The sequence below is a fragment of the Penaeus japonicus genome, unplaced genomic scaffold, assembly GCF_977035675.1.
Source record: "Penaeus japonicus unplaced genomic scaffold, GWHDUDI00000001_assembly GWHDUDI00000002, whole genome shotgun sequence".
Taxonomy (NCBI): Eukaryota; Metazoa; Arthropoda; class Malacostraca; order Decapoda; family Penaeidae; genus Penaeus; species Penaeus japonicus.
In genome coordinates, this window is record NW_028234404.1 from 17,229,420 (window position 1) to 17,238,658 (window position 9,239).

A 9,239-nucleotide genomic window follows, 5' to 3' on the forward strand; every position below is an offset into this window, starting at 1 on the left:
TGCACGTTACTGTGTTTGTGTTTTTTTGTGATTCATTATTCGTACATGTTGCTACTCCACCGGTAATCAGTGAGTGTGATCGATAAATCGTCTGTGATATGAATAGCATTTAATCATCTATAATTAACATGATTATAAAGTGTTGCGAGTAGATAACTGTTTTTGAACCGTATTGAAAGACAGACCCTTGTATCATTAAGAAAAAAATGGATTTTGAGAGATGTAAAATATATTGAAAATTAATGTAAGTGACATACTGTACGCGTGTAGATGTTCGTTTGTTTACTTTGGAGAAGGACAGTGCTTTTTTAAATGTTTTTTTGTGATCATTTGAAGAAATCAACCCGGTTAATGTTTGAATGGTTCCCGCCATACTTTCATGAGGTATGTGTTTATTTGTGACTTGGCTGGTGAAGGATTATTTATTTAAAATGCAAACTAGAGGAGGAAATAGACGTTAAAACTTGGTGTGAACTTCGGCGTCTTGTGAGTTATTGTGTTTGCCAATAGCTCTATATTCTTTGTGACTATTGTTTAATATTTACAATGAAATCTGAAAGTGACCTGTTATGACAGAGAGGTGCTTAGGCTGATACTGTTATTCAAGTTTGTGTTTACGAACATTTTGATGTCATTTACTGTTAAAAGGTACAAGTGAAGTGTACATTTAAATTGATGTCTCATATGTTTGTTGTGGAAAATATCTCTTGATGAGGCATGACGTATTATTTGTTTTCATTTATAAGATTATATTTGCTTAGTTGTGATAAACAGAAAATTTGTTTTGGTGTCACCCTTGAACAATATGATTTCAGGCTAAATCCTCATAACAAATATAATAGGATACGGTTAGTTTTAGCACCTCGGAATACAACCATATTGCATTCCGAAGGTCACCTACCTCTCATAGCTTTTTAAACGTGCCTGTATGTGTGAAAATCCTTTTCTCCATTTTAGTGTTATTGTCATGCTTAAGATTAGAGATGAATGAACCCAGGGGGTCAACGCAGGCCAACCCAATGATGACCATGAGTTCTCTTCCATATTGTGAAATTAAACGATTTCTGACATGTGCTTACAAACCGCGAAAGTGAACATATACATGCAACCAACATTTCTACTACAAAGCAAGGTGCAGGAGTCGTTGTTCTTAGCCCGGAATTAGAGAACGCAAGATGGAGTGCGCGAAAACAGAAGAACAACTGCCTGTAGCGAAGCGAAGGAGGTTGGACAGCCATCGAGAGCCTGGCCTCGACGCCTCGGAGAAGGACGCCAGAGCACCTGACGGAGGATGGGCGTGGGTAGTTCTAATCGGCGCTTCCTTAATCCTGGTAAGTATATTATTAAGTCAGCGCTTGATCATAACCGGTTTATTTTAGTGAAGGAACAGTTTCTTTTTGTTTTACTTTTTTTTCTTCGAAAAAATAGATGTATTAATGATTAAAAGAGTAGTGGTCTAGAAAGTCAGAAGTTTAATGCAATAAACTAATGTATTTCCATCGCTTCTTCGCTGTACAAAAGTTACTATCCACTGGATATCTATTGGTATCCATTGGATAGTTACTTAGTTACTTAGTCAATGTCCATGTGGCCAACCGATTTTTCAAAGGGGTAATATTCCGAATTCCTGCCATTGCTAACATATTACAATATTCAATCGCATTGCCAGCCTGTCATTATGAATATTCTTCTACCTGCTTAGGCATGTCCTTTCATTGCACTGACTTTTAAAACGCAGCTATCAGTCTTCATAGCCACGATTCCTATACTACATTATGAAATACTATAATAACTCATTTCCAACGTTTTCATTTAATTTCACGTGGACGTTCGCTCGAAATTCAACATGCCAACTTCAATTCGATTTTTTATGCTTTTATTTCATTTACTTTTTTTCATACATTCCACGCCTAAGCACAACAATGCATCTGCATAACAAGTGCTTCACGCCAGATAGAACGAGCTAACTTCAACTGGTTCTTCCTTCATCAGCTGTTTTTTATTTGCCAAGTCTTTTCAAGTATGCCACTCACTGAATGAATAAGGCAAATATTCATTTTTGTACGGTAGGAAGAACCAAAATCTAACCTCTCTGTTGAACGACCAAGTTGTGGTTAACAGATCCAAAACCTATTCCACTGACTCAGTTTGACTACAATACAACTCAAAATACTCAGTTTTACAGTAAACGGGAGCCTAACACGTGTATAATTTACATAAAACTTCATAATCTAATTTGCCATGTTGTGTAGGCAGCTAACCATGCCTACACAACGCACACGAAACTGAAGCGACACCTTCCTTCATCAGGTACTGGTAGACACGATAGGCCAGTGCTTCGGCGTGGTCTTTTCCAGCTTCCTCCTTGATTTGGGAACCGACCTGACCACGAGCACCTGGATCTTCAACATCGCCAGCTTCCTGTGGTCCATCACAGGGCCGTTCCTAGGACCCCTCGAGAACGAGTTCGGCTGGAGGAGCGTGGCGCTGGTGGCCTCCGTCGTCCTCGCCTCCGGGACGATCATGTCGGCCTTCGTCACCTCGGCGGGAATGCTGTTCCTCACTTACAGCACGTTTGTGGGTGTGTATGGCCTGTGTGTGGAGAAGGAGAGACATGATTGATTTATGCCATTGCAATTCCTCATCAAGGCATCTCATCTCCTCTGTAATGATACAAAGATTAAGCATTCATCTATTCTTATTCATTAATAATAAAAATATGTGCATTGAGAAATGCATAAGGAAATTAGTATCAATATCTGCTAAATTGTATTGCAATATTCCATCATAATAGATGCCATGTAGCTTTTGATCAGTGTAAATACCAAGTTAATTGTAATAAAGTTTCCTGATGAGCCCTTATGGTCGTTCTATACGCAGGCGGATATAATAAGTACAATTGATTCATTTAAAATCCATATCTAATACGCAAAGATGACATTGTTTTTGCTAATGTCCCATCATTAGATCATCCTAGTTCACACTCCATTTCCAAACAACCTACAGGACTTGGCTGCGGTGTCCTGTATAACATCAGCTGCATGATCGTGCCCTTCTATTTCAACAAGCGGCGAGGCTTGGCCAATGGAGTCCTCATGGCCTGGGAGGGAGGCGGCCAGTTCCTGGGTCCTCCTCTTATCAACTTCCTTCAGGACGAATACGGCTTTCGAGGCGCTACGCTGGTGCTGGGAGCTATCGTCTTCAACTGCGCAGTCGGAGCTGCAGTCTTTCATCCGGTGGAGTGGCATTTAAAGCCTTCAGACGAGAAATTAGAGGGTGTGAAGGTAGAGACCTCGAAAAAAAATATCTCTGACGCGCCTCAGTTATCAAATAAGATTCGGGATTCTCCGAAATCTCCGGATAATGTGCTTAGCCGTCAACCGCGAGAGGAAATGCCTGCATCTTCCCAGTCTCCAAATGCTAGTAGAGATCCTGACCGAAGCCCAAAGACAGAGCTAGAAGTTCCAAAACTCCAGAAGTCGCAAGACTCTCCTGCGGCCAAAGAAGATCCAAAAAGACACGAAGATTCAACGATTGTTCGCCTGATCAAATCAACGTTGTCTGACCTTTGCATCCTCAAGTCCGCAAGAGCCATCGTCATTGCCCTCAGCATAACACTCACCCTCAACGCCAACGAGAACTTCTTAAACGTGTTGCCCTTTGCCATGCAAGAAGCCGGCCACAGCTTGCACGACGTCGCCACAGGCATTTCGGTTTCGGCCATTTGCAGCATGGTAACGCGCGTCGTCGTGTCGTCTCTCACGGACTCGCCCAAGTTCAAGATGCGGGTTTTCTTCATGGCGGGCAGCCTTGTCGTCGCTGCTGCAATGCTAGGTGGGTAACGTCGCTGTCTTGTTCCTACGCAGATGAATGATTTAGTTTGCGAAATTTGAGAAAAGCTCATCATTTAACACATAGATAGATAGATAGGTAAACAGATGCACAGATATATAAGTAAGTAGATGGCCAGATATATAGATCAGTCTAAATCTGTGGGTAAAATAAATGTTTCGCTAGAGGTCTGTTTTGCAGTGAACGCATTGTGACAAATAACCTATATCAAAGTATCTTGCTTCTATCTGGGAGATATTATTCAATAAATGGGTATTCATCATTGATTGTCTGTTTTCTAAACACAGTACTTTAAGATCAATGTAGGATATGATATAAGGTAATTGCAGGTATCACATTCTTAAAAAGTCTATTCAGGTGCTTTTACCCCGTAGTACCAATCGTTCATACAGCAATCCAGTACCAATTCCATCCTGATTTCTCATACCAACTTCTGGTTCCAATACATCCCACAGCCTTTACTCAGCTGGATGATGTCCTGTGGCTGACGGTCGTGCTGGGAGTGTGGGGCACCGGAGTAGGAATCATCATGAGTATTTACGTCTTGATCATGATTGACTACATGGGACTGGACGATTTCGTGCCGACGTTCGGGGCCACTATGCTGGTTGTGTCTTTCGGTTACCTCATCATTGGTCCTATTCCAGGTACGTGTTGTCTCTTATTCGAGTTAAGAACTGTAAAATGAGTCTGTGGAATGTGTAGATGTGTACATTTGTTGATAAAAGCTATAACAGCTTTCCCGCTGCTATGCTGCTAGTCTACATGGCTCCCATTTTCTTTCACATTCAGATTTTAGACTAAATGTATGCTTATTTAGATAACAACGAATAATCTGAGGCTCGAATACTTGTCTAAATAACTATGAAAACTCATCCAACAACCTGAGGAAAAAAGAAATCACGTTAACACATTTTGCCTCCTAAACCCACGGACGAAATCTCACAGATGCATTGCTCTGCAGTACCCCTTCTCAATATCCTAATCCACATAATCCTAATTTAAAACTATGACCCTAAAGACCCTCTCCTCTCACAGGTTATGTCCGCGACGCCACCGATAGCTACACCGCCAGCACGTGTTGTCTCGCAGCCATGATGGTGGTGAATTTCATCCTCTGGGCGTTCATGCCTCTCGCCGTTTCGTGGGACAAACGGAAGAGCAAGCCCGACCCTCGGTTGAACTAGGTCTTTGTTAGGGGTAACAATTATTGTTGTTGTTTATGAAACATTGTTTTTTTTACGGTTTGTTTTTAGGTGCGCACTCATATTAGCCGTATTTCTTATTCCTGTATTTTATTAAGGGGATCAAACTATGACTGGCCTAAATTGAGTTAATCGCACATTTTCTTTTACATTTTTCATCCTTCAAAATAGTAATGATGATAGATTACCCACTTGATATATATACTGGAAAATAGTGCTTATAGAAAATTATGGCTATGTTGAGATAAACACCAGATTACATATCTGAACCGTCACCAAAGTTCATTCTCTCGCTGCATAATAGAATAAAACTTTAACTTCAATTTTCTCAATACTAGAATTTTGAGCTTTTGAGCACAGCCACCTGTAGTAATTTTACTCAGATTTTGACAATTTGGGTCTATTTTGACCGGAAGAACAATGCACAGTTCCTCATTCTGTTTACCTTTTGCCAGCCCTGAGGATAACCGGACCACAAAATGTTGTATTTTGGAAAAAAAAGAGTATTTACCAAATTCAAATAAGAACCATACTAAAGAAAGCAGCTCCTAGAGAAACTGCGTACATGTTTAATCTATCTCATTACAGATGCAAGGCGCTGTCTTAAAAAAACGGACTTTCTGGTCCACCTGAAATGACCAGAAGCACATTTTAATTCAAGAGTGGCCGGTCCTCATAAATGTTCCATTCATTACTTCAAGTATTCGGTACTTAAATTACTTTTATTTACTAGGATCATGGATTCACTAGGGTATGCAATGGGTTATCATCGTGAACTTGTTGCAATATATTATCCATTGTCATCATCACTACATTATGCCGTGTACAATTAGCACACATTTTTTCATGGATTTCTAAAATAATGTTATTTTAAAACTGATTCCTGGATAAAAGATACGAATATAAATGCACATTCACATATCAACTACCTTTTTCTTAGGCATGAATTTTCGAATTACGAAAGAATCATCAAACTCATCCTTTAGTATTATTTGAATACTTTAACAATCATTCCATGCATTTATTGCATTGTATCCATTCTTTAGCATAATGACAAATGGTTATTACATTGAAGATAGGGATAAATACATAGGCAATGCACAAATATGTAAGTGCACGATATTGCGTTATTTATCTATATTTGCATGTATACATTTTCTCTATCTACCTCTCTCTCACTCTCACTCTCTCTCTCTCTCTCTCTCTCTCTCTCTCTCTCTCTCTCTCTCTCTCTCTCTCTCTCTCTCTCTCTCTCTCTCTCTCTCTCTCTCTCTCTCTCCCTCCCTCCCTCCCTCCCTCTCTCCGTGAACAACCATCGCTGCCGTCACCTGTAAACAACTGGAAGGCTTTAGTTGTTCCCGGCGCTGGCACCCGCAGTAAACAGATAGGTTCCCTGGTTGTGCCTCGGGGAGAAGACAAAGACGTTCTCATGCTGCAGCACCTTATTGGTTGGCCCGCTCATACACTTGCCTCCAGCTGGTAGGTTGAAGGTCACAGCTGTGAGTTCTGCTGTCCTGTTCCGATCTCTCCTGTCTCCCTTCTCTGTTTCTTTCTCACTTGCTTATATTCACAGTTTGTACGGTGGAACAGGCAACTTTGGGCTCCCGGCTAGCAAACTCTGCTACACTATTTGGAATTAACTTAAGGAAGCTTAATTCACAATAAATCAGTTGGCTAGACTTTTTTCTATCTATCTATCTGTCTATCTATCTGTCTATGTATCTGTCAATCTATCTGTCTATCTGTCTGTCTGTCTGTCTATCTATCTATCTATCTATCTATCTATCTATCTATCTATCTATCTATCTATCTATCTATCTATCTATCTATCTATCTATCTATCTATCTATCTACCTCTCTATCTCTCTACCTCTCTACCTCTCTACCTCTCTACTTCTCTCTCTCTCTCTCTCTCTCTAGCGTGGCTTACGGTATGAAGAATATGGCTGCAACAGCTTTCTTGGTTTTATTGCTCAAGCTTGAACAAACGTATGTTGGATCGAGGGCTGCTCCTCTCCCGAGAAGCGAGGTGTTGTTCCTCTGCTTCCTGAGAGGAGACTCTCCTCCACAATGCATGAGTTGTCTGAGAATATGTGAATCACGTTTTTCTTGTGACATGTGACATTTGGAATGTGATGAGGGAAGTGTTGCATCAATACATAGCTCTTACGAAGAGAAGACACTTATGTCTGACGTGACAATAAGAGAGGGGTAGACAGATAGGTGGAGCAACGAGCGTACGTATATGTATGTATATATGCGTACGTGGTAAACTATATATGGAACTACTAGAATGACATGGTAGATACAAATTACATTGATGATTGCATTATGTAGAATACAATAGTAAAATCATACATGTACAAATAATATTCAATGGATATAATAACAATTACAACAGACATAATATATAAATACAAATGGTTATTGCAAGGTTACAATGCACAAATATGTACGTGCACGATATCGTGTTATTTACCTATATTTGCATGTTTACATTCTCTCTCTTTCTCTCTCGCTCTCGCTCCCTCTCCCTCTCCCTCTCCCTCTCCCTCTCCCTCTCCCTCTCCCTCTCCCTCTCCCTCTCCCTCTCCCTCTCCCTCTCCCTCTCCCCCTCCTCCTCTCCCTCTCCCTCTCCCTCTCCCTCTCCCTCTCCCTCTCCCTCTCCCTCTCCCTCTCCTTTCCCCTCCCCCTCTCCCTCTCCCTCTCTCTCTCTCTCTCTCTCTCTCTCTCTCTCTCTCTCTCTCTCTCTCTCTCTCTCTTTCTCTCTCTCTTTCTCTCTTTCTCTCCCTCCCTCTCTCCCTCCCTCTCCCGCTCTCCCTGTGTAAGCGTGTGATCGCCTGTGTGTGTGTATGTGTGTGTGTGTGTGTGCGTGCGTGCGTGTGTGTGTGTGATAATAAAATTACACTCCATGAAGTGAGCTAATGGAATGACGGGTCATCCATTTTATAATGAAGTTTAACATGCTACAAATTGTATAGCAGTGTTGGAGGCTGACAATCATCCTAATAACTATCTGTGTAAAATATCTACGAGCTAATTTCTAACGTGGAAATAGCTCAAGAAATATCACAATAACTCTGGCCTTCAGTAGTAATATGAGCTTCACCATACTGTGTGTGTATTTAATTCTATGAGACACTGAATATTTGCAATAGATTCAAGAAATACATTTTTGCTGGTGGTATGTGTATGATTCCAGGCCCTTTGATATATCGCATGTGGGTTGTGGGTTGTACAAGTTACTCATAATGAGTTTTATATTGAATGCGGTTGGTGATTATATAGAATTTTGTGATGTAGACCCATGTCCAAACAGAGTCTTAATACTGATGATTCCAGTGGACACCACCCTTCTAATTTGGAGGTGGTGCCTTCCATTATTTGGAGTTGATACAACAGAGGACTGTTACTAAGTGCCACCTTACACATGCTTAGAAATTTTGGAAATGGTTCCCAGTAGAACATCTCTACACACCTAGAATATAATTTACATGCAGGTAACTCTGGTTGGGCAATCCTATACTCTTCTCTGCTCAGAACCAGCTTTAATATCTTATATGAAAAAAATAATTGTCTGTAAATTACATATGTGTTTGTTGAGATTTAGATGGTTTAGTGTCAGAACATGATATAACATGCTCGTTTAAAACTTGTTATGAAAAATATATTTTGTTTTAAAAAATAAATCATACAAATTAAAAGAAACTTTTTCTCATTTTCCCTTTCACATGCACAAATACACCATCCACATGAATTGCAAAAGGAGTAGATGGTGCCTTACCTGCATTTCATGTATACTGTACCTTAAGAATGGATGACACCCAAAGTATGAAGCAGTGTAATGCCTGCCTGACTTGATACTAGTGTTCCTCAACTCGTTTATTTATCTGATTTATGTATGTAATTTGTTGAAGAGCACTTCAGATTTTTTTCTTCAAATACATTCTTGGCATCTCATATTTCAAAGTACGAGGATGATCTGAGAGATAGTGAATGATACATTGTTTGTTAGAGTAAAAAAGAAATAAGAATTTGATGAGAGACTTTGCACTGGTACTATATGTATTACCCTATGTATTATATGAAGTTGAAGTAGTGATGACTTTATCTAATTTAGCTCTAAGGCTCAATCATTTGGTTGAGCTGCTGAAGAATTATGACTTATTATATTTGATTATG

At 40.1% G+C, this 9,239-nt stretch overlaps 1 protein-coding gene across 4 annotated transcripts in view; it reads left to right on the forward strand.

Moving 5' to 3' along the window:
- The window catches only part of LOC122250540 (monocarboxylate transporter 12), a 7,968-nt gene extending 316 nt beyond the window's left edge, over positions 1–7,652 (forward strand). For 3 of the 4 annotated variants that reach the window (XM_043012008.2, XM_043012010.2, XM_043012011.2), the window contains exons 2-6: positions 958–1,331; positions 2,311–2,581; positions 3,007–3,834; positions 4,308–4,499; positions 4,891–7,652. In XM_043012008.2, coding sequence (XP_042867942.2) covers positions 1,176–1,331; positions 2,311–2,581; positions 3,007–3,834; positions 4,308–4,499; positions 4,891–5,039 — 1,596 coding nt within the window. In that variant the 5' untranslated portion in view covers positions 958–1,175 and the 3' untranslated portion in view covers positions 5,040–7,652. The remainder of the gene's footprint in view (positions 1–957; positions 1,332–2,310; positions 2,582–3,006; positions 3,835–4,307; positions 4,500–4,890) is intronic. The other variant, XM_043012012.2, reaches the window with a different exon arrangement.
- Positions 7,653–9,239: the final 1,587 nt, after the last annotated feature.